The sequence below is a fragment of the Podarcis tiliguerta genome (genome assembly GCF_965153285.1).
Source record: "Podarcis tiliguerta genome assembly, chromosome: 6".
Classification (NCBI taxonomy): Eukaryota; Metazoa; Chordata; class Lepidosauria; order Squamata; family Lacertidae; genus Podarcis; species Podarcis tiliguerta.
This window is the reverse complement of record NC_139539.1, coordinates 71,548,520-71,573,538: the sequence shown is the minus strand read 5'-3', so window position 1 is coordinate 71,573,538 and position 25,019 is coordinate 71,548,520. Positions and strand designations below refer to the sequence as shown.

At 43.2% G+C, this 25,019-nt stretch overlaps 1 protein-coding gene across 1 annotated transcript in view; it reads left to right on the top strand.

Moving 5' to 3' along the window:
* Window positions 1-25,019, top strand: part of PALMD (palmdelphin) — a 57,216-nt gene that overhangs the window by 12,753 nt on the left and 19,444 nt on the right. Inside the window, exons 2-3 of the mRNA XM_083444941.1 lie at window positions 18,260-18,305; window positions 24,208-24,288. Of these exons, the coding sequence (XP_083301067.1) occupies window positions 18,261-18,305; window positions 24,208-24,288 (126 nt within the window). The 5' untranslated portion in view covers window position 18,260. The remainder of the gene's footprint in view (window positions 1-18,259; window positions 18,306-24,207; window positions 24,289-25,019) is intronic.

Here is a 25,019-nt window from a genome sequence, read left to right as displayed (position 1 = left end):
GCCGATCGAAAGGTCGGCGTTTCGAATCCCCGCGGCAGGGTGCACTCCCGTTGTTCAGTCCCAGCGCCTGCCAACCTAGCAGTTCGAAAGCACTCCCGGGTGCAAGTAGATAAATAGGGACCGCTTACCAGCGGGAAGGTAAACGGCGTTTCCGTGTGCGGCTCTGGCTCACCAGAGCAGCGATGTCACGCTGGCCACGTGACCTGGAAGTGTCTCCGGACAGCGCTGGCCCCCGGCCTCTTGAGTGAGATGGGCGCACAACCCTAGAGTCTGTCAAGACTGGCCCGTACGGGCAGGGGTACCTTTACCTTTAGACATTCCACTGTTGTGCCCGTAACCTCGGTTTAAGGTGTCATTTAGCTCCTAGCTTTCATATCTCAGTTTCTATCACTGGAGGAGATGGGAACTGGTGTACCATCCTCTTTCCCCTCCTCTGTGCGTGCCACCCCACCCATGACCAGAGATTGCATGCAAAGTGCTTACACTGAGCTGCTAAAGCAAAGACTGGAGAGCCATTTGTCAGGGATGCCGCAGTTGAATCCTGCATGATGAAGGAAGGTGAATTGGGCCAGATGACCTCCACAGTTCCTTTCAATTCTACAAGTCTACAGAAATCTGGCAATAATGAATTTTTTTAATCTGCAAAACGCTTGATGAAGCCCTGTTTAAATGATGCACACCAATGGTGAAACAAATAGTTTTGGGATTGCATGGTGTTCTTTCACAATTTGCGAAGCATCAAATCATGCGACTGGTGGCTGTGAAATGCTGACCACTCCATATCTACACGGGCAATGTAGATCTGCTTTTGAGAACTGCTTCCTCTCTCTCTGTCAGAACCACGGTCAGTTAATCATCTGTCCTATAGTCTCATTGCTGCTTCAGGCAATGGTTTAACAACAATCTCAGCCTGTCAATCCCTTGCCTTTATTGCACCTGATTCCACTGTCACTCCAATTTGTTGCCTGCCCAGCAACTCACTTTATTTGTCAGAGGACGAAGCTCATCTATGCAGGCTGCCAGGGGAGCCAACCCAGCGATTTGTGGGTAAAGAATGCAGAAATGCACAGCTATGTACCTTCTTCTTCCCCAGGAGGTTCCTCTTTTACAACTCTTAGCCAGTCTCTTATTAACAGGGGCTCTCTTTCCCCCCACCTCACCTCTCTTCAGCCTCATTTCTTAGTTGGACTTACTTCCAAGGTCACATCTGTCACTGCTAATGTTCCCTTTGACTCATTTTCAATAGATAGAACCACAGATCCAGACAGATCCAGACTGCCAAATGCATTTACAATTCTGTTGGCTTACTGTATTACTTTCCTAGCATTTGCTTGTCACCTTGGTATAGTCACTAAAAGCAATGTGGACCTCTGTTCAAGTAAATTCTGATTAGGACTATGTGTTGGTTTCTCTGGGCTATGGTTTCAGGATCGCAACTTTCTTGGTTTTAAGTTCTGCAGCAGCTATATCTGGGCTGAGGTTATGAACTTGCTATGGCTGAACTTGACAGGGGTGCCATTCAAATAAGATAGCAGTCCCCCTTCCTTTTGTTTCGGATGAAGAAACGTCCATCTAGTTCAGAATCCTACAGAAATGGCAGCCACCCAGAAAATCCTGGGGAATTTGCAAGCAAGGTGTGAAGGCAACAGGCCTTCCCTTTCAATTCCACTTGGAATCAGATGCTCAGAGGAACACTGCATCCAAACACAATGGATCCATTTAGCTGTCATCATGGGTACTTGCTATTGACAAATTTATCCCCACCCAACAATTCTTGAATCTTTTTACCTGAAACCATCCAGGGATGTGTACGCAGAGGAGAGGAAGTCCCATTACATGAGAGGAGCACCACTCGTGTTGGATACAAATCCAAGCCTTGTTTGTCATGGTCACACTACAACGTGACAGAAGAAGGTTTATTTAAAAGGTACGTATGTTACTAACTTGCCCTTCCAAGGGCATGTCTCCATCAAGCACTGGCACTGAATGATGTCCCGTTATTTCATGTTAAGCATGCATTAGAAGACAGAAGACGGTCTCAAAACATTTCACCCACTTAATAAGAAGACAACAGGGGCTTTGATGTTTAATTGCATCCAACTAGCTTGTCTTGGTCTTTTGCTGAATGCAAAAGAATGTTTTCCAAATACATCTGAAGATGATTGTGTTGTCTGCGAAAGGTTTATTCTAATACAAAGCCTCAGGTCCATGTTTAGTTTGTTCTGAGCAATAAGGTCTGGAACACATATTGCACATCAAAGGCCTTCTTTTATCTTCATCTAAACTATCTCAGATTTAACGCAGAAGGCCTTGGTGGAATAAACAGCACAATGGGGTTGCTTTGCTGGGCAGGCTTCTATGGCATCATCAGAATGTGAAGTACGTATTGGCCAAAGCATCTCATCCTACCGAGACGGGACGCCTCATCTCTAGGAAACCTCTGTTCAAGAAGTACACATCTAAAATTTAACTAAGCTGGATTCCTGAATTTAACTTCCTTTGCACAGTACAGTGGTACCTCGGGTTAAGAACTTAATTTGTTCTGGAGGTCCGTTCTCAATCTGAAACTATTCTTAACCTGAAGCACCACTTTAGCTAATGGGGCCTCCTGCTGCCGCCGCACCACCAGAGCATGATTTCTGTTCTTATCCTGAAGCAAAGTTCTTAACCTGAAGCATTATTTCTGGGTTAGTGGAGTCTGTAACCTGAAGCGTCTGTAACCTGAAGCGTCTGTAACCCGAGGTACCACTGTTCTCTGCAAGTGGATAAAAAAGTATTTATAACTTTACACTCACCTCACAGAGTGTTTGTTGTGGGGGAGGAAGGGAAAGGAGAATGTTAGCCGCTTTGAGACTCCTGAAGGGGAGTGAAAGGTGGGATATCAAATCCAAACTCTTCTTCTTCTACATAACTCCATTTGAACCTTCAGCAAGCCCAGGAGTTCTGTCTCATATACTTCAGTGCCAATCCTTATTTGGCCAAAACAGTGCCATCCATGCACAAGAAAGAGGCTTCAACATGCTTCGGGTAACCCAAAGCTTTCAAGAGGCATAAACTGGAGAAGAGAGGTGCAACTGAGGATCCTGGAACTCTGGATCAGGAGCAATCAGGAACAATCCACATGTTGTTGCAGGTCCCATTCTTATATAACCTAGTAATTCTAAATGACTTCTCAGCTACAGCATTCGCTATAAATTGACATCTCAAAATTCAGAATAATGGGCAGTGGCGTAGCGTGGGGGGTGCAGGGGGGCCCGGCCGCACCGGGCGCAACATCTGGGGGGGGCGCGCTCGCACTCGCAGCTCTCTGCCCCTACCTGGCTCACTCACTCTCTCTCACTGCAGTGCTGGCTGTGCGAATCCGATCCGAGCCGCCGGGTCGCTGCCCACTGTGGAGGGGAGGGTGCCAGGCGTGCAGTGCGGAGCGGAGCGGAGAGAGAGCGAGGGACTATCTGGGGGAGGGACAGTGCAGCGGGGGGGCGCAAATTATTTGCCTTGCCCCGGGTTAGGGGGCGCAAATTACTTGCCTTGCCCCGGGTGCTGACAACCCACGCTACGCCACTGATAATGGGAACCATCCACTACAGAAAAAGCTACTGCTGGTCTTGGGAAAAGTCTGTAAAACATGGAGCAAGATGCTAACCAGAAATCCATAGGTACATGCCGTGCTTTTTCAGGGGGTACTCAAAGGTACACAGTACCAGCACCTCTTTTTTGTTGTTAGAAAGTGTGGCACTTACTGTAACAACTTCACGGTGAGTACCAGCAACTATTTTTCTAGGAGGGAAAGCACTGGGTACATGTATGGTCTCACAGAGGGAGGGAGGGAAAGATGTTAGATATTACTTTATGAAGCTGGAGGTTGCACACAGTTTTGGCTTCTATGGCTGGGACACAGTGATGGGTCCAAAGTAACGCAGGGAGCATCATGGCTTAGTGTGCTTGTTAACAGTGGCCTCCCTGGTCCTAGTCCAGCACTCTATGCATAGTTTGACACTGGCTGGTCTTTGCACAGTACTTTGGTGTATTATTCTGCAGAGAGGAGGAGGAGGAGGAGGAGGAGGAGGAGGAGGAGGAGGAGAAGAAGAAGAAGAAGAAGAAGAAGAAGAAGAAGAAGAAGAAGAAGAAGAAGAAGAAGAAGAAGAAGAAGAAGAAGAAGAAGAAGAAGAAGAAGAAGTTTGGACTTGATATCCCGCCTTTCACTTCTCTTAAGGAGTCTCAAAGCGGCTAACAACCTCCTTTCCCTTCCTCCCCCACAACAAACACTCTGTGAGGTGAGTGGGGCTGAGAGACTTCAAAGAAGTGTGACTAGCCCAAGGTCACCCAGCAGCTGCATGTGGAGGAGCGGGGAAGCAAACCCAGTTCACCAGATTACAAGTCCACCACTCTTAACCACTACACCACGCTGGTGTGCATCATTTAAACAGAGCAGAGAGGAACAGTGAGGCAGAAGCCTGAGAGGGCCAGGGGTGTGTTTCTGTTTCAAATACGTAAGGGGATCTCTATGACAAGTAGAGGATGGTGGGTGTTGTGGAACCGTAGGCTAAGTGCAGAACACCGCAGCACTGTTTACATTTGGACACTACGAGGGCAGTGGCATAGCGTGGGTTGTCAGCAAGTAATTTGCAAGGCAAGTAATTTGCGGGGGGCCCCCCCCTGCTGCACTGTCCCTCCCCCAGATAGTCCCTTGCTCTCTCTCCGCACTGCACCGCACGCCTGGCACCCTCCCCTCCACAGTGGGCGGCGACCCGGCTGCTCGGATCGGATTCGCACAGCCAGCACTGCAGTGAGAGAGAGAGAGTGAGCCAGGTAGGGGCAGAGAGCTGCGAGTGCGAGCACGCCCCCCCCCCCCAGATGTTGCGCCCAGTGCGGCCGGGCCCCCCTGCACCCCCCACGCTACGCCACTGTACGAGGGAGAGCTCAAACGCTTCAAAACAACAGCAAGAATTTCATGACAGATATGGAGCAGCCAATGTCCAGCCAGTGTGCCAGAACTGGAACAAACATCCCCTCCGCCCACACCAGAAGTAACAGCCAGGGCTTTGGCTAAGGCAGAACAGGAAACTGACATGGGAAACCCAAAACCTGATTGCTGGTTTAATTTTCCTGGCAGAAGCTGCTATTAAGTTATAAGTGGAAGAGGTTTCAGTGTTAAGCCTCCCCCATAAGGGCGTCTTCTGTGTGGATGGGAGGGTAAAATACAACAGAAGTGTTTTGGAGTGTTTTTCGTGATCACAGTCTCAACAGAAACATATCACAAAGGCCCCAGATAATCACAGTATTTGACTTTCCCTGGCAGCCATCTATAATGAGCTCTGTACATTTCCCCCTTAATTAATAATCTTCTGATACTATTTCCTGAGGTAGTTAGGAAAGGTAATGACATTCCAAGGGGAGTGTGCTATTCTGATGAGACTGCGGGAGAAAGGCTAGTCTTAATTAAATCTGGTTTCAGAAGCTGCCAGTTCTTTATCACAAAAACACTGTGTGTGGATGTCAGCCCCTAGACAGCTGTTTCCTCCATCTAAGGCTGCAAGGGAGGGGAGAGGAGGGATGTCTCATTAAACAGAGAAATTGACATTTAAGACTCCAGGGAAAGCCAAGAAAGCTGCAAGAATCCTTTCAAAGGAGCACAGGAGCAAAAATGCAGAAATATGTTACAAGCAGTTGTGAAATGACAGGGTGGCATTCAAGGGTCAGAGTGCTGAGAAGTGTTGTTTACATGAGCAAATGATATACGCTCTGTCAGAATGGCCTACTTTTGGTGACCACGGCAATTAAGCGATGCCAATGGCGCTGGAAATCATTGCAATATGCTGAGATTTTTCTCCTTCCATGCAGAAATGTAGGGCATCGTCCAGAAGGCTAAGATTAAGGTCATATCAGCACTGGGAGACAGAGATTAAAATGAAAGTTGGAGACACAACCATTTTGTTTTTGTCATTTAATATTCATCGGCACCCGACATTTCCTAACAGCCTTAACAAAAGGAAGTCAATAAAAGATACAAGGCCAAAGAGAATGTTTTTAGATAACATTATTGTTTGCCTTCATGGTGACGTTTTTAATGCTGCTTTTGTTTCTTGTTTGCCTTTCTTGTTTTATATTGATTATTCATATTTTTGATGGTTTTGTAACTTTTATTCCGTTATTTCAATATTGCAAAGCCACCTTGTGAACATTTTGCAGAACTGAAATGCTGGAGAACTTCACTCGGGGGGGGGGGCAAGCTTGTATACTAGCTTCCCCCTATCCCAGTCTCCTCTAGGCATTTAGGCTTTTTCCTCCAACACCCTGACCCCTATGGCTCTTATTGAACCCCCCCCCCCCAGTCCAACAGCAAAATGTTTGCCTTTATGAGAGAACCATTACAGCCACCATTCTGGAATTTGGCAGGTTTCATCCCCTCAGAAGAGCTCACAATGCCTGCAAATTGTATGCCATTCTGGCAAAAAAATAAATAAAGTGTTATACGCCTGTCCTTGGGGTTTTTTTAAAAAAAAATCAAAGTTGAAAGGTGCCCTAAATGAAAAGCCCTGGATTTATTTGCCCACAATTTGGCAGGCTTAATCCACTCTGGAATGGCTTCTGTGCCTGTAAATTTCTTTCATTTTGGCCAAAAGTGGGGAACAATGCATTTTTAGAATTCCCACTGCAGGGAACGGGGCACCCATTTTGTACAGGGTGGGCTTGGAATCAAGAGCACAAATTGAAGCAGAAAGAACAGAGTGTGACTCAAAAACAGATCAGATTGTTTTTTTTGGGGGGGGGAAATGTGTATATATGGAAATAAAGTGATTCTTGGGACCTGTGCACTCCCCTTATCAAGTGTCCATTCATTACCCTGCAATGATAATTTCCAAGAAAGTGTCACCCCATGCATGAGGAGAATATTTCCAATACATATCTGGGGAAACTGCAAAAAACTTTCAGTTAGATTTTGGGTTGTCATGTGCTTCGGGTTGTCAGGAAGGGTGTTCCACCCAGAGGAACAGAGTCACGGAATGAGAACCATAATACAAAACATTTAAGTTATGCTTTGCTGGACATGCCAAATTGTAAACCAGCTGAACACAGATGCCATCAAATATTTTGCTTGTAAAATTCTGAGGATAATTAGATTCAAGGAAATAGATTACTAATTCAATAAATGTACGTGTTTAACATGCAAGGGTTTATGTAAGTGGTGTCTTTTTGCTGATGAAATACTATTCGATTGCCGGAGCTTTTTCTTCCCTGAGCCAGCCCTGCGTGACTTTGCCAGGCTGGGATTTGATTAGATCCCAGCCTCTCAAAGCGACTTGGGGAGGGCGGCATGAGAAGGACGCCATGCAGCCTTCAAACACAGCCTCTCCCCTGAGGGGCTGGGATCGAATGGCACATGACTGCTGCATCCTTCTCACATTGTCCTCCCTAGAGATCAAACTCAGAAAGCCTGACCCAGAAACTCCAGCGGGTGCAGAATGCCGCAGCAAGACTCCTTACGGGGTCGTCGCCACAGGATCCCAGGCCACAGGGAGGTTAGGCTGGCCTCAACCAGAGCCAGGGCTTTTTCGACTGTGGCCCCATCTGGTGGAACGCTCTGTCACAAGAGACTAGGGCCCTGTGGGACTTGACATCTTTCCACAGGGCCTGCAAGACAGAGCTGTTCCACCAGGCCTTTGGCCAAGGCACAGTCTGACCCCTCCTTTAGTAATCCTCATAGAACTCTAGCCCAATGGTTGCCATTAATCTGATTTCAATTGGTTTTAGAATGAATTTCAATTAATTGATTGTGATTTTATGTAAACTGTGTTACTTTTACTGTTGTTGGCCGCTCTGAGCCCGGCTTCAGCTGGGGAGGGCGGGATATAAATTATTATTATTATTATTATTATTATTATTATTATTATTATTATTAAACATCTTATGTCCAAGATTGCTGTTTTATTTCTGTATGAGAATGAGTTGAAAGAAAGAAAGAAAGAAAGAAAGAAAGAAAGAAAGAAAGAAAGAAAGAAAGAAAGTTGACTACATATAAAAGATCCTATATTTAAAAGACAGGAAGGGAACAAGTCTGCCACAAAACACACAGGCGACCATCATGGGACTGTTACATGCCAGTAACAGGTTCTTTTTTAAAGTATGTCACCATTTACAGAGACCAGAACAGTTTACAGACCAGAAGGCTGCTAAAGAGGCCTTTTTCTTCAACTTAAAAGGTTTAACAGGGTGGTTATGAATAGAAATAGGAAGGGTGTTCCACCCAGAGGAACAGAGTCACGGAAAGCTTTCTTCCAGAGGTTCAGGGCGTGGAACTTCTTGTACGAGGGAGAAAGACAAACAGCATTTGCCACTTGCTACGGTGTAGGATTATCTCAGCAAATGTCCCAGGACAACGTCAAGAGAGATGTTCCCACTAGGCACAGGGAGCTATAATCACTTAGTCCAAGGTTTTAAAATCATTTCTCTGAAAAGACAAAACAACTACGGCTGGAAGAATCTGTCAATTTCAGTTCTCATTTTTTCAGTTTTAAGTTTGTTACATTTCCACATCAGCTTGCCATTAGAAAGAGAGCCCTCAAAAAAAGGGTCAGCATTTTAGTGTGCTTTTCTCCCAATACACCCATTTTGTAATCAGACACAACACAATGAAAGTTAAGGTGTTTTCTCATTAAATACATGAATTTAGTGTATTACTGTGGTTCACCCTTCTTGTTGTGCTGTGGTGTTCCTGCTATGGAGGGCCCAACCAGCGCCAGATTTAGGGAAGTGTTGGTGCAAAAATTGAGAAGATCCATTTGGGGACACCAAATTTTGGCCTTGCACAGGGCGTCATGTTACCAAAGATTACCCAAGTCCATCCCTGGCCCACCAGCCCTCCCCAAATCAAGTGTCTCTGCCTCTGTTTACATACCCCTCAACTATCGCAGTAAAACTGGAATGTCCCATTTTTATTTTCATGTGAGAGTTTGGTGCCCATTTTGGGTGCCACAGTCTCAACTCCCAAAAAGCGTGTCTTTCAGGACCATGATCTCATGCAGGTAAAGTGACTTGGGTGAATGCCTTTCTGGATGACACATGTCGCAGTTTTTCACCTCGATATGTTGGAGGATATGTTGCTGTGGGAATGTTTAGGGATGCGGGGAAGGATATATTGTCTAAGATATCCCATCCCAACTTGTCTTTACAAGTTCAACAAAGTCAGCAGAGTTAACATTCCCCTTTTATTTAAACACACGCATAGCAGATAGCTTGCTCAGCCTCGTTAGAATCTCTGTAAATATTTCCTGGTATTTTCCACATTTGTTGTTGTTGTTGTTTAGTATTTAGTCGTGTCCGACTCTTCGTGACCCCATGGACCAGAGCACGCCAGGCACTCCTGTCTTCGACAGCCTCCTGCAGTTTGGTCAAACTCATGCTGGTAGCTTAGAGAACACTGTCCAACCATCTCGTCTTCTGTCGTCCCCTTCTCCTTGTGCCCTCCATCTTTCCCAACATCAGGGTCTTTTCCAGGGAGTCTTCTCTTCTCACAAGGTGGCCAACGTATTGGAGCCTCAGCTTCACGATCTGTCCTTCCAGTGAGTACTCAGGGCTGATTTCCTTCAGAATGGATAGGTTTGATCTTCTTGCAGTCCATGGGACTCTCAAGAGTCTCCTCCAATACCATAATTCAAAAGTATCAATTCTTCGGTGGTCAGCCTTCTTTATGGTCCAGCTCTCACTTCCATACATCACTACTGGGGAAACCATAGCTTTAACTATACGGACCGTTATTTTCCCCATTTACTCCCTCCTAAAATAAGATGCTACACAGTCTTCTGTAAAGTATAAAACATTTACTCACAAGTAATCATCTGTTCACACAAAGATTCCCAGAAGGCAGACTTATTAAAAGGTTAGAACATAGTTTAAATGTGGTGACTATCTCCTTGTGGGAGAAAGCCCCCCTTTTCTTCTCTTGGCCTGGAGCCAAGGGTGCATCTTAGTAGTGCTGTTGTTAAGATGGCATCGATAGAGACAAGATGGTCACCAGCCTGTGATTCTGGCTCTTTTACTTCAGGAGAGGCCACGCCCATCTCAAGTTACACATAGGAAGTTTCGTCTCAGTTCTGGATAGCAGGAAGTTCCGGCTGGAGGACTGAGACAACCATCATGTCTACTCTAGCAATGTTGTGTTTGACTGCACCTGATTCTTACATCCCACAATTGCAACGACTCCTCCCCTCCCTCTGGTTCATAAGAAGGTCTTGGAGCTCAGGCAACAGGCTTCCTGTTTCCTGAGGCCTGAGACCTCCTTGCAATGGTGATGAGGAAAAGGCTCCAGCATGGTCAATGGTCAGCAAGGATGGTCCTCAGAAGGTCCATCGTTGCATAAGACAACTGCTCACCTTTGCCTTCTCCATTACTTTAAATGCAGTCCCATTTCCAGCTGTGTGGACCTCAGTTTTTCCTCCAAGGATCTCACAAGGCAGTGAATGTGCTTCACTACCTCACAGTTCCATCATCTCAAGAGTCCTGGGAAGTTAGACTGAGAGAAAGTGAATGGGCCACTAGTGAGCTCCCTGGCTGAAAATGTAGTCCCAACTATGTCTGCTCAGAAGTAAGCCCTGCTGAATTCAATGGGGTTGGGCCACAAGACAACTGATGACTGCATGCCACTAGAAATAAAATAAATAATAATCAAAGCACCCGCCCACGGAAGAGACTGTGTATCACTCCATCTCTCCTTGACTCATTGCCCTGGCCTTGCATTCTGCTTGGAGAGGGTGTGGAGATGCGGAGAGTGAGAGGAGGCTCACTCTGCTATTTCTACACGAGTCTACATGCTTTGGGTTTCCTTTCTCCCACTCAGGCCAGGAGGCTTTCTCAGAACAGTGATTCATGGAGAAACCCGGAGGCTGGGCCCTGGTGTATGTTCGCGTGTGTTTATGTATTTTAAATGCAGCTCGGTGTTTCTTGTACGCCGCCTTGGAAGGATTTATATCATGAAAGGCAGGGTATGAATTCTTGCAATGAATAAATAAAAGCATGCCTCCAATTTCCATTCAAAAAAGAAAGTGATTTCGTCTCCTGATCAGCTCTTTAAAATTAAACACGTAAAAATAAAATACAACAATAATAATGTTTTATATCAGGCTTGCAGAATTGGGGGGAGCAGTCTTAGAAGATGTTAAAAGCTGTGGGTGGTGGGCTATCAGGTGCAATTCTGATGTACTGGTACCAGTCTGTGCAGTTATTTAAAATTGCCTTTAGGATCAAAATATCCATATTCATGTTCAGCTGCTGGTGTTGCCATGAAAATCCCCTATGGTTTTTTTTTTTAATAATAATAATAATAAAGATTATCTAGTCTTCAAGAGCCCCACCCACTACCTAATACAGTTGTTTCGATATTTGCTCTGGTAATGCATCATGAAAGGAGACTCCTGTGGTAAAAATAATCCATTATGAAATAGAACTGAATACATAAAGCAGGCAGTGAGGGGTGGACCCCACAAAAGAATGCAATCAGCCTGCCAGATCAAATTGACTACAAATGTTGCATTCATAAGTCAACATCCGTTAGGTCAAAAGAAACGTTTGCTCAGTATCTGCTACAGAGAAACGAAGGTTGGAAACAGTTTTCAGTAGATCGTGCTTCCCAATTTGGACAACAGGCTTGGTAAAAATAGCTGTAAAGGAAACTATTTTAATTGTCACAAATCTCACAAACTCTCTTCCAGGAATCTTACAGAGACCGTGCCTGTTGAAGTTTCTGAGCTATCTGTATGCGATATCTTGGCTATGGCACCATCATAGACAAAGTGGGCTTAAGGCCAGACAAAACGACAGCTGGCCCATTTCTCCCTTTTGCCATGCAAATCCAATTCAGAATTGGATTAAAGTAAATGGTGGAAAAGGGATGCAGGTGGCGCTGTGGTCTAAACCCCTGAGCCTAGGGCTTGCCAATCAGAACGTCGGTGGTTCGAATCCCTGCGACGGGGTGAGCTCCCGTTGCTCGGTCCCTGCTCCTGCCAACCTAGCAGTTCGAAAACACGTCAAAGTGCAAGAAGATAAATAGGTACCGCTGTGGCGGGAAGGTAAACGGTGTTTCCGTGCGCTGCTCTGGTTTCGCCAGAAGAAGCTTAGTCATGCTGGCCACATGACCTGGAAAAACTGTCTGCGGACAAACATCGGCTCCCTCGGCTAGTAAAGCAAGATGATCACCTCAACCCCAGAGTCGTTCACAACTGGACTTAAATGTCAGGGGTCCTTTACCTTTTTAAAATGGTAGGGAAAGAAGGTACAGTATTGATTGAAGGGGAGAAAGTCCACCTAGCAACAAGTGAAGAAAATATTGAAGGAACTTTTGCAACATGACTCACTTGAAAAACAATGACATTATTCTTAGTCTGCAATGATATCTATGCAAACTAATCTGAGCATAAAATCTACTGAAACTATTAAGCAAACTTTGTGTTTCCTCATGTTTCCTCATGTATACCTGACAGTAAAACATATTTTCCTCCCTCCTGAGTATGGGTGAGGACTGAAATATCCCTTCTTTAGCAACTGGCAGAGTGATATGATGTTTGCAGAGGTAGAACGTGCCCTGATTGGCTGGGTAGTTCTAAGTGAGTTCTGTCCTCTGCATGTTTGGTTCAGTGCCTCACTGCTATGTACAAGGCCTAACGTAAGAAAGGCTTTGCTCCTTTCTCCTCAAATTATACACCAGGGGCTTTTGTTTCTTTGTTTCTGTACTCGAGTGTTATCAAATTTATTCTCTTTCTAAACCTTGTCTGGATTATTTAAAAGACTTTGCTAACATTTACAGCCATGCTTGGTTTAAAAGAAAGGCAAATAACATAAAAATGGGGAAAGAAAAGATGCTGACTTGTTCACTGAAGATTTATAATTATCCAAAGTAGGGCCAAGCAGATAGTCTGTGATTTAGCACCACTATGCAATTCACTTTCTATATAATCAACTATGGAATCAAAACAGAAATCTTGCAAGCAACATGTAGCAATTGGAACACCTTATAAAAGCAAGCAATTCACATACTCCCTTTTACAGGGGCAATACCAAACCATATTAATTCCTCTGGTTATTGTGTCTTTTAACAGCTGGGTGTTGGTGGTGGTTTTGTTTTTGGTTTTTTAAAGAAAAAGACTGGCAAGGTCTGAAACTATTCTGCTACTTAACTTTGGCAGAGCCAGAGACCCTAGAGGGAGGATAAAGCAGGAGTCTTCAAATGCTTAAAAAGTTATTTTGTAAGATAAAATACCAGCTGTTCAGTATGACCAAAGATGGATAGGCCAAAAGCCTGGGCATCAGGTTACAGGGAGGACAAGTGTGGCCAATTATTTGGAAATTCTTTGTGTGTGATTTTGCAACAGGACTTTGACCTAGGTAAAAAAAGTAAAACTGATTGCTGGAAAACAATCATTTCTACTTCATTTTATTCATTTTGGGTATCCGACTAAATCATACTCATGGTAGATTAAGTCATACTTATATCTGTTTGATTTACTGTGTTCTAGTTTGTAGAGTTTAATTTTAAATTGTTTATATTTATATGCTTTTATTATTGCATATGTCTGTATTTCTGGTCTGTGACCATAATAAAGCAAAATTCATTCATTCATTCATGGTAGACCATTGCTTATTGACTTCAGTGGGTCTGCTCTGTGTTGGATGCCACCTTTTAAGTCTCTTAAGTCTCTTCCTTTCCAAGTAAGGTCCTCTATTATGATTATGATTATGATTATGATTATGATTATGATTATGATTATTATCATACCCCGCCCATCTGGTTGGGTTTCCCCAGCCACTCTGGGCGGCTCCCAACAGAGGACTAAAAACAGAATAAAACATCAAACATTAAAAACTTCCCTAAACAGGGCTGCCTTCAGGTGTCTTCTAAAAGTCAGATAGTTGTTTGTTTCCTTGACATTTGATGGGAGGGTGTTCCACAGGGCGGGCGCCACTACCGAGAAGGCCCTCTGCCTTCTTTAGAAATAATTGTTCAGCCACTGACAAAACTTTAGAATATTAGAACTTGATTTCGTCTTCTGATCAGCTCTTTAATATTAAACACAACAATAATAATGTAGCAGATTGCCTTATCTTTCCTTTGTGGTCATCAATCTGCATAATTTCAGCTTTGTGGGAAAGATATCAGGTCTATAGAACAGTGCTTGGAGATGAATAATGTATAATGTCACATTCGCACGATAAATTTAAAGCCCTGGTGTGCCAATTTCACAGTTTGAATCCTGGGAACTGTGATCTGTTAAGGGTTGTGAGGCAGCCACAATTCCAGCCCTCCCACTTCCCAAGCTACAATTCCCAGAGTTTCCTGTGAAGAAGGAGTTATTGTTAAACCACTCTGGGAATTGTAGTTCTATAGGAGGTGAACGGAGGTCTCCTAACAGGCGTCAGCACTCTTAACAAACTACAGTTCCCATGGTCCTTTGCGGGGGCGCCAAGACTGTTAAAGTGGTATAACGGTGCTGCAAATCTATTGCACCAAGGTTAAGGAAAGCTGAGATACAGTGATAGGGAATGTTTCACCTGTTCATTCCTCCTTGTAATTCAGATAATAAAGGCACAGAATCTATGTGCTATGGACAAGTGGCACAGCATTCCCTTCAACATTTCTCCGTTGAAAATAGGGACATCCCATTCCATTACAACAACAACAATTTTATTATTTATACCCCAGCCCCTCTGGGCTTCTTCCAACATACCATTCCCTCCAACATTTCTTGGATGAAAATTGTTGTTGTTTAGTCGTTTACTTGTGTCCGACTCTTCGTGACCCCATGGACCAGAGCACTCCAGGCACTCCTGTCTTCCACTGCCTCCCGCAGTTCGGTCAAACTCAAGATGGTAGCTTCGAGAACACTGTCCAACCATCTCATTCTCTGTCGTCCCCTTCTCCTTGTGCCCTCAATCTTTTCCAACATCAGGGTCTTATCCAGGGAGTCTTCTCTTCTCATGAGGTGGCCAAAGTATTGGAGCCTCAGCTTCAGGATCTGTCCTTCCAGTGAGCACTCAGGGCTGATTTCCTTAAGAATGGAGAGGTTTGATCTTCTTGCAGTCCATGGGACTCTCAAGAGTCTCCTCCAGCACCATAATTCAAAAGCATCAATTCTTCGGCGATCAGCCTTCTTTATGGTCCAGCTCTCACTTCCATACATCACTATTATTATATTTATACCCCACCCATCTATCTGGTTTGCCACTCTGGACTGCATTCAACATGAAAACATAATAAAACATGAAACATTTTTTTTAAAAAAAACCTTCCCTATACAGGATCCCCTTCAGACAGCTCAGGGGTCAGATAACTCCATACCCTCCAACGTTTCTCCAATGAAAATAGGGACATCTTAAGTAAAAGCAGGACATTCCAGGATCAAATCTGAAACCAAGATGGCTTCTGTAAATCTGGAACTGTCCCTGGAAAATAGGGACACTTGGAGGGTCTGGCACAGCTTCACTGCACATTTTTCAAAACAAAAACAAGCATATACTGATTCCCATGTTCATCTATATTTGAAGAGATTGTGAAGTTACAGTTACATGATACCAGAGGCACAGAACAATTTCAAACCAACTCAGATTACACATTGAAGAGATTTGTCAGTCTTTTTGCAACGAGCAGATATTATTTTTCATCATTCTACCTGTTTTGCAAGTTTTGTGTGTATTTTTAGAATGCTTGCCCTTTTCACTTGGAAGATAAAGAACTTGCTCAACGTTCTCAGCCGTATAAAATCACATTCAGCTTCACAGTTGTTGAAAAAAGCTCAGCTTTACTTTCAGAGTATGGAAACTCCCCTATAATGAAAGGGGGGGACATTAATTTTCTATGTATAGAAAAGATCAGGTCCTTAATAATTCTGAATTAACACTTTCTTCTTTTCTTTTCTAAACACTTTTAGTTTATATCCTGCCCTTCAGTGTATGCTAAAAATTCCCAAGTCGCCTTACAAAAGACAACCTGATCACTATGAGCAGGTTATGGTCCCATATACACAATGGAACTTCATAAAACCATAGAGTTGGAAGTAACTTCTGAGGGTCATCTATAGCCCAACTCCCTGCAATGCAGGATTCTCAACATATGGTTCCCCCATCCAATTTGAAACCATAGCAGACCCTGCTTAGCTTTGCAAATGTGCTGACGGTTTTTCTTTTTAATTATTGCACCACTGGGGGACTTCAAAACTTTAGGGTCTCTATATATTGCTAATGTCAGGTCTTTATATATTGCAAGTGATTCTTGCACCAGATTTCAAATTGTCAGCTCATAGCATTTCCATATTGGTGACCTAGAGAACCATTTTCCATGACAGACTGAGCTCCCATTGCTCTGTCTGAACTCCTGCCAACCTAGAAGTCCGAAAGCACACCAGTGCAAGTAGATAAATAGGTACCGCTGTGGTGGGAAGGTAAATGGCATTTCCGTGCACTCTGGTTTCTGTCACGGTGTCCCATTGCACCAGAAGCGGTTTAGTCACACTGGCCACATGACCCAGAAAGCTGTCTGTGGGCAAACACCAGCTCCCTCTGCCTGAAAAGTGAGATGAGCACTGCACCCCATCGTTACCTTTAACTGGACTTAACCATCCAGGGGTCCTTTTTCTTTTAATGCTGCCTCTGCAGAGGCTAAGGCATGACTGTGGCAATACTTGCCTGCTTCTCTTCTCACTTACCCCAACCCCAAATTCCTCACCACAGGGAGACGGGGTAGCAACCAAGGTAGGGGGTGGTTCTGTTAGCACTGTACTGCCGAATGGTAGCCACTGACATTAGTGTCCCACATACACACAGCTGGTACATACATTGTACACAACTGTACAATGCCATAAGAACCTGCTATACAGTGGTACCTCAGGTTAAGAACTTAATTCGTTCTGGAGGTCCGTTCTTAACCTGAAACTGTTCTTAACCTGAGGTACCACTTTAGCTAATGGGGCCTCCCACTGCTGCTGCGCCACCGCTGCACAATTTCTGTTCTTATCCTGAAGCAAAGTTCTTCACCCGAGGTACTATTTCTGGGTTAGCTGAGCTTGTAACCTGAAGCGTCTGTAACCTGAAGCGTCTGTAACCCGAGGTACCACTGTATAATTCTGTCACTAGATTATAAAATGTTTTCAAAGCCTACATTTGAGTTTAAATTTAAATTTAAACTCAGTGGATAGGTCAGTTGGTTAGAGCATAGTGCTGATAATGCCAAGGTTGCAGGTTCAATCTCCCATACGGGACAGCTGCATATTCCAGCATTGTAGGAGGGTTGGACAATGATCATCAGCGTCCCTTCCAACTTAATTCCATGATTCTAAATTACCACACACAGAGACAACACTGTGGGAAGGCAGCATTAGGAGCTTCGTTAACTATGGAGCCCAAAAATTGGGATCCCCTCCAAACTGCTGACAAATTTTTGCAGGGTTTCATAGCAAAGAAAACACATTTTGCAACATGTGTCCCCCCAACTGAGTATTCAAAATTTCAGGGTTTGTGGTTAATTAAGCTAACATCTGGTATAGTATAGCAGCTAAGGACATTGAGGGAAAGTTTGAAGCCAGCAAGAGAGAGCTCTGTTACGATTTAGGTTGTGATCTAGGTGACCTCAGGCCAGCTAATTCTTCGCAGCCTTGAGCCCTCATCTGTATTATGGGTACAAGTTATAAAGTCTCCCCTTTACAGTGGCAGCTGCACAGGTTACAAAGGAAAAGCTTTAAATGCTACAAAACTGCTAATTATTCTGATGACGGCATCTCAATGAACATTAAATGAGGTGTACGGCTTAAAGATGTCAGGGATTTGTATTTCACCTCTTTAAAAATAACTACTACCATTGCGCATTAAAGAACGCCAGCAAATATGATTTGCGGGGGGGGGGGGGAGGTTGGGCAGTTAACGGTTAATCTATGGCATGCCAAGTGTGCATATGATTACGACAAAGAATTGGCAGCTGCAGAAGGAAAAGGGCTTGTGTTCTGCCGTTCAAACTTGTCAGTCAACTCATGCCAGTATTCTGGATGTCTGCCTCCCCAGCACACCCTCATTACATGTGTCTGTCTGAGCCGACTTGCTCATCTGTTCGGAGACACACCACATAAGTCGGGAATTCTCCCTCCTCTGTGGGAATTAGATCATAACCCTTCAGAAGCATTTGCCTCGTCGCCCTCCTCCTCCTCCTCTTCCATACGGGAAACCTCTGTGCCTATGTAGTGTTCCTTTGTAGATTTCAAAACCTGTGTGTTTGTTTGATTTCTAGAATGGAAGAAGCTGAACTGCTGAAGGAAAGATTTCAGGCCATAACCGTAAGTACTTCATCTCTATATCAGTCTTTGTGTGTGCTTGTGTGTGTGTCTGTCTTGTAATATATATTTTAGAAAATCATTATCAAAGCTGCTTAGAGGTTACTAAGGTGGTTGGAACGTCTCCCTGTTCTGTATGAAACCCTTCGTTTCTGTCCTTATTTTGTTCCGTTTTGTAGACTACAAACTTTGGGCAGTCAGCAGAATTCTGCGTATGACTTGCATTTATGGCAGGAACATAAATTTGACCATTAGCTCCCAGGCGCTGAACGCCAGAGATGTAGGAGTCAGGCAGTGTTTTATATCAGGCATATGTGATGCTGTCATTAAGACCAAGTGGCTCAGTGAGTGTGCATCTGTGCATTAATTTGAAGGACACCAGGTCAGAAAGCTAAGAATGAACTGGAACAAGGAAATTCCATAGTTTAAAAAGAAAATAAGTACCCTGGGCAGTTAATCTTCTGCTTAATTAAATGAGTATTTGTTGGTAGTTCATGGGAACACCAACATTCTGTGTGTGTGTGTTTTAAAGGAGTATGATAAGGGAAATTCAATTCAGTTCACACTATGGTGGAGATATTTTATTCATAAAGAACCCAGCGCTTGCAGAAAGTTGTCTCAGAACTGTGCTTTTCTTAAGAGGAAGAATGACAACTAATAGCATTGATGTCTAGCTCCCTATTGATCTGATCTAACCCTCATGCTCTCATCTCATGACAGGTTTGGGCCGGTAGATTAGTTCACTGGCTATTCTTTAAGGGCAGAGCTATGATTGGCTGTGGGTGGCATCATAGCACAATAATGATCATGTTCCTTTGAAGCGCTACTAAAGCTAGACGCAACATGCTTTGGAAGAATGAGAAAGCTCTTTCTGACATTTTTGTTCCATGCATGTTCCCATTGCTCCCAGTGCTTCCCTTGCTTACACAACTAAAGAGCTGATGGTTAAAGAATGGAATGAGTAAATTCAGCAGTTCTTTAACTTTCATGAGCTATTTATTTCACAACCCTTGGTTCAAACTCTTATTTTGCTTCTCCATGAATAGCAAGACTTCTTGCTGGTGAACTGGCATCACTATCAAACAACTCCATAGTAGTCAGGCTTGCAAATGCAATGTACCCATGACCAGCTTACAACACAACTTGGTCGTTCTTTTTCTCAATTCAGATCAAAGCTGGTTTGGGGCGAAAATGCATCAAAACACAGTATTTCATAGGAAATGTCAGGATAGATAAAGGATAGTGGCTAATGTCATATATCCATTGCTTCCCATACATCCATTGCTGCAAAAAGGCACTAGATGCGGGCTACTCACTCTGTAGCCCATGAATAAAGAGATCTGCTGCGGAAATATTTTCTTCCTCTTTTTTTAAGATGGAAGAGTGTCAAGCCTTCCCCATTCCCATTTTCAGACCACAAGTGGCTTAATTCATGGTGCGCAAATATTTGCAGGCTAGTAACTTTTATGGGCTTTTTTGCAAGGTTGTTCACAAGAAACATAGAGGATTTCTTCCCGCATCCATAGGAATGTAAAGGAGAAATGTTGCTTCCTGCTTTGAGCCTATAGCAATAGTACAACACTAGACAACTCAAAATTCAAAATAAATCCTTCCAGTAGCACCTTAGAGACCAACTAAGTTTGTTATTGGTATGAGCTTTTGTGTGCATGCACACTTCTTCTTCTTGCATGCACACGAAAGCTCACACCAATAACAAACTTAGTTGGTCTCTAAGGTGCTACTGGAAGGAATTTTTTTTAATTTTATTTTGTTTCGACTACGGCAGACCAACACGGCTACCTACCTGTAACTAGAACTAGACAACTCAGTTGGTCAAGCGCTGTTGATACAGTGCCATCAATATACATGACTGCTTGATACGATACAAGAGGACAGGTCCCTGCCTTTGACAGCTTGCAGTCCAAAATTCAATATGGAGGAGACAATAGGGGAAAGTATAGGAAAAGGAGGCAGGGATATACCGAGGGAAAATGCATGTTTGTTTCCATTACATGTAAATAAACTTGGTTACAATAGGATGCGGGCACTTGAGGTTGTGCAAAAGGCTTCATGGGAAAGCTGGGTGTGTTAAGAAGGGGTTTGAAGAAAGAGAGAGGGCCTCAAGAAGGTATGGGGGGTTTTTAGGGGAGGTAAGATGGAGGAAAGAGGGGGAGCTTTTTCAGGCACCCTAGAAGTAACTGAGGAACCTCACTACAAGAAGCTTGACCAGGCATCTTCATCCACAATCCACTGCAGATGAGAAGTTGGCTTGTTGATTCTGGCTGGTCCTTACATTATTACATTTTCTAAGCTATTAGTCTCAACATTGGCTATGTTCTGGTACCCTTATTTAGCTTGCTGCTTTTGAAAGATTTGTGCTTGTATGGCCCTTTAGTGATAATAAATGCAAGTTAATATAGAAAGTGGTTCGATTAAACACATAGATTTCTTGCTGGAAATGAATGGAGTTTTTTTAATTAAAAAAAACTGGCTGAGAAATGCAACAGCTTTTAAGCTTTAAAAGTGTGTCAACTGACATATATTGAAAGGGGATGGAATAAAGGCTAATGCATTAGTGGAACTTAATAGCTGAACAATAATTCTTTCGTTGCTGGAAGAAGCTCAATTCCTTTCCTCTCACTGTACTGTCAAAGGCCCTTTACATATAATTTTTCTGTTTCGTGAAAGATTCCTAGTAAGAAAGGCAAACAACAACAACAACAACAACCCCCACTAAGCTTCTGGAATTTTCTGTGACTACAGGCCATATCCATATAAGATCCCACATGTCATTTCAAGGCTGTAGTGAGATGTGGATTTTTGATTTAAACAACAACAGCAACAACAGCAAATATATTGGAAGGAAGTTCCACTTGTTTCAGTAGGACATATTTTCTTCAAATAATTGTGCCTAGGTTGCTGGTAGCTAGTTTGATCATTAGGGGGAATAGGATTGCTTTAGCAGATTGCAATGGTAAAACTGGAGGTTTGGAAAAGTAGTATCCCAAACTGTGCTCCAATACACATATTCATGCCATTCCCAGTAGTGGTACCACAAATATATATATTGTTAGAATTCCTGCTCCATGACTGCAGTCATGGGATTTTTGTCTATCACATGACAGCGTATGTTTTGACTCCACAGAGTGGGAAGTGACAGAGACAGGATGTTTGTGTTACTGTGTTCTGTGAAGTGGGACTATTGTCCTTTGTTCTTTTTCTCTTTGCTGTCTGATGCTAGAGAGAAAGGGAGCCATGTTGCAGTGCTCCATGTGTGTTTATGTGTAAATAAAGTAGATTAGCCAAAATGCTGAGTTGCTGAGGTCTGTTACGCAAGCTATGAAGACTCTGCGGATCCCTAAGTATGCCAGTGTCTGTTGGCATAGGTCGCTGTGATGTTCGGGCAGAAGAAAGCTTTTGAAGCTCCCGAGCGATCGACCAGGAAGGTGAGAACATGCCAGTCGGGCATGTGTCTCTGCCAGGGTCCTACTCGAGAGTAGAACGAGCTCCTAACATATACATGTGCAGGGCACTAGGGGTTTTTTTAGTTTAGTTTATTTCAATTATTTATCCCTTCACACAACTGAAAGGAGTCCCAAAGCTATTTATAAGAAAATATAAAATTGCATGATACAATATCCATAAGTATGCAAAAAATAATAATACTAAAAGTCTTTATCCAGAATAATCAAAAACAAGAATATCACCTCCAACTCACTGCCGTGAACTTCTATGGCAGGAGTGACTAATGAGCCTGTAGGCACAAATGTCTTTCTCTGGCGCCCACTGAGTCCCTTCAACCGCCTCTCTCCTCACTGAAATTCAGCTTGAAAGAAGAATTCTGTTGTAGCCGGTAGATTAGACTGAATTATGTGCTCATCTGTGGTACGTGTCTGGTGCCCACAACAGCTTCTCCAGTTTGAAAATGAGCCCACGTACCCAAAAAGTTTAACGGTCCCTGCAATACAAAGTAGTGGTAGCATTGCCTTACGGAAATCCCACAAAACCTGATGGAACACCTTCTGCTCTTTCTATATTGTACTCCAGTGTAAAACTCCACTACAAACTCATTATCTCTTAGGGCATGTCTGGATATACTTAATAATGAGTGGTGATATGTTGCTATATATTCCAATACAGTGATACCTCGGGTTAAGTACTTAATTCGTTCCGGAGGTCCGTTCTTAACCTGAAACTGTTCTTAACCTGAAGTACCATTTTAGCTAATGGGGCCTCCTGCTGCTGCCGCGCCGCCAGAGCACGATTTCTGTTCTCATCCTGAAGCAAAGTTCTTAACCTGAAGCACTATTTCTGGGTTAGCAGAGTGTGTAACCTGAAGCATATTTAACCTGAAGCGTATGTAACCCGAGGTACCACCGTATAAAACTCCACAATTAATCCATTACTTTTCACTTTGGGAGGGACCAAATTTATGTTATGTGTGCAGTAAACTAATTCTGGAATTCTGGAATTCCTTAGTTTAAGTGCTGAGCTCAAGAGAATCCCATTTGCCAAAAAAAGGGGGGGGGGCTGTCCACTGTTCTGATTGGTTGGCCCTCATAGTGATCTTCCCCCACACCCTCTCACCAAATACCCCTAATTTCCTTAGAAGGGAAGTCCAGCCTTCCTGGAGTCAGGAGAGTGAGCAAAGAGAAAAATTAAATTGTCCCTGGATTTGGAGCCAAGAATGTGCCATTCGTTTCTTGAGCAAAAGGGGGGGGGGAATCTGAGATCCTTTTGCAGGATACTGTGAAGGTATATCTGGAGGCATGCTCTGAGTTAGGAAAAAGAGCTCTCTTTGGAAGTTTGCTTTTAATCTACAAAGTCATTTTGATGACCTACTGCACCATTCATGGCCAAATTATTTCAAGGCCCTTAATATAGTGGCATTCAGAAGAAAGGAAGGCGTAAAGTTCAGAGACTGGCAGCAGGATGTTCTTGAAATCTGGATTAACTGAACCGTTCAAAATTGCAACTGGGGGCGTACCTTAGTAAACAAAGTTTAAAAATGGAACGACAACACCAGCTATCGTTCTTCTCTCAGATATGTTCAGCTGTTTCTCTCAGCAAGATGCGGAAGTAGAAGCAGGAGGCCCTGCTAAAAGTATAAACGTTATAAGGATACATGTAAATACAGACTAGCAAACTATTTACATCCCAAATGCTGTTTATAGTTGCGTTATGGGATGTGTGCCAGAAATAACTCCTATCTGCAATGAAGATTATTCCAAGTCTCTAGACAATCATGGGAACAGAGCCCAACCTGGTTGCTAAATTTTCTGTAACTGAAATTACCTCAGTTAACACCACCCTTGCTGTTTCTCGCTTGTAAATATGTAAAGAAAACAGAGGCATATTTGGGGACTTGAAAGAATTGCCTCCTGAAATTTGAATTTGTTTCCCTGGTGACTGATAAATGAAGGGAAACAATTGTTTAATAGTTTTGCATGCCTAAACCTTTAATACAAGACACAGCAGGTATGTACTAAAAAGAAAATGATATGTTGAAGAAGAACCCTGAGATTTGTTCTCGATAGAGATGGATTTAAAACTATTTTCGCAATCCTTTCCTCTTCCTAGGGAAACCAGGAAGTTGCAGTTCTGTGAGGTGGCATTCTCTAAATTCTCACTAAACTGCCATCTCCAGGGTTCTTGAGGGAATCCACAACCATTGAAGTGGTATTAAAAAACTGTTATGTTTGTAGTGTAGATATGCCCAGTGACTTCCTTTCTCTCTGTTAAATGAAAGCAGAAAAAGGCAGACAACTCCCACATGCCCATCTCAAGCACTTCAAATAGCTTCTAAAATCTAAGACCTCATTTTTTACTGCACAAAGTTTTCATATTCCAAGATATACTGTACATTTTATTCTCTTCGGTTTTCTACGATTTTTGTAATTCGCAGGACAAGAGGAAACTTCAAGAAGAAATCACTCAGAAACGCCTTAAAGTTGAGGAAGAAAAACTAAAACATCAGCACTTGAAGGTAACCTGCCCGTGAGGAGACTCAAATAATTTTCTTATTTTCTTTTTTGGAAATCCACTGCTTAAAAATGTAAGAAGTCGTTAATAAGAGTATCAACAATTGGCTTATACAGGTGTGTACATCCCTTGATTTCTCTACACTGGATGTCTGTTAGCTCAATATTTGACCTGAGTTGATTGAAAAGCAGCTTTTCCCCAAGCAGGTGTACAAACACACAAACACACACACACACACACACACACATGACTACAATTCCCATCAGCCCCAGACAGTACGACCAATGGTCAGGGATGATGAGATTTGTATTTCAAAATATCTGGAGGACATCAGGTTGGAGTATGTTGATTTGTGGTGTCACATCTATATTGGCCCATTCACACATGTAAGTAATCACTTGACAAATATGTATGTGTGAACCAGTCTGACACAAGTGTCCTGTCTAATCAATACAGGTCCAGTTACATACCTTCTTTCCTTCACAAATCTAAACATTTCTTTAATTTTTGCCGTATGAATGTCATCTTTATTTAGGTGTGCAGGTGAATTTTGAGTTTTACTAGCTAGAAAACAGAGTGCATTAGTTAATAATTGTCTACCTGGGCTCCTTTGAGAGGAAAGGCAATATATAATTTTAATTAATAAATAGCAGCACTGGGCATTTCATAAAAGACTTGAGTTGTTTAGTGATGGTTTAGTGATGGCCAGAAATAACTATTTAATAGAAGTACAAC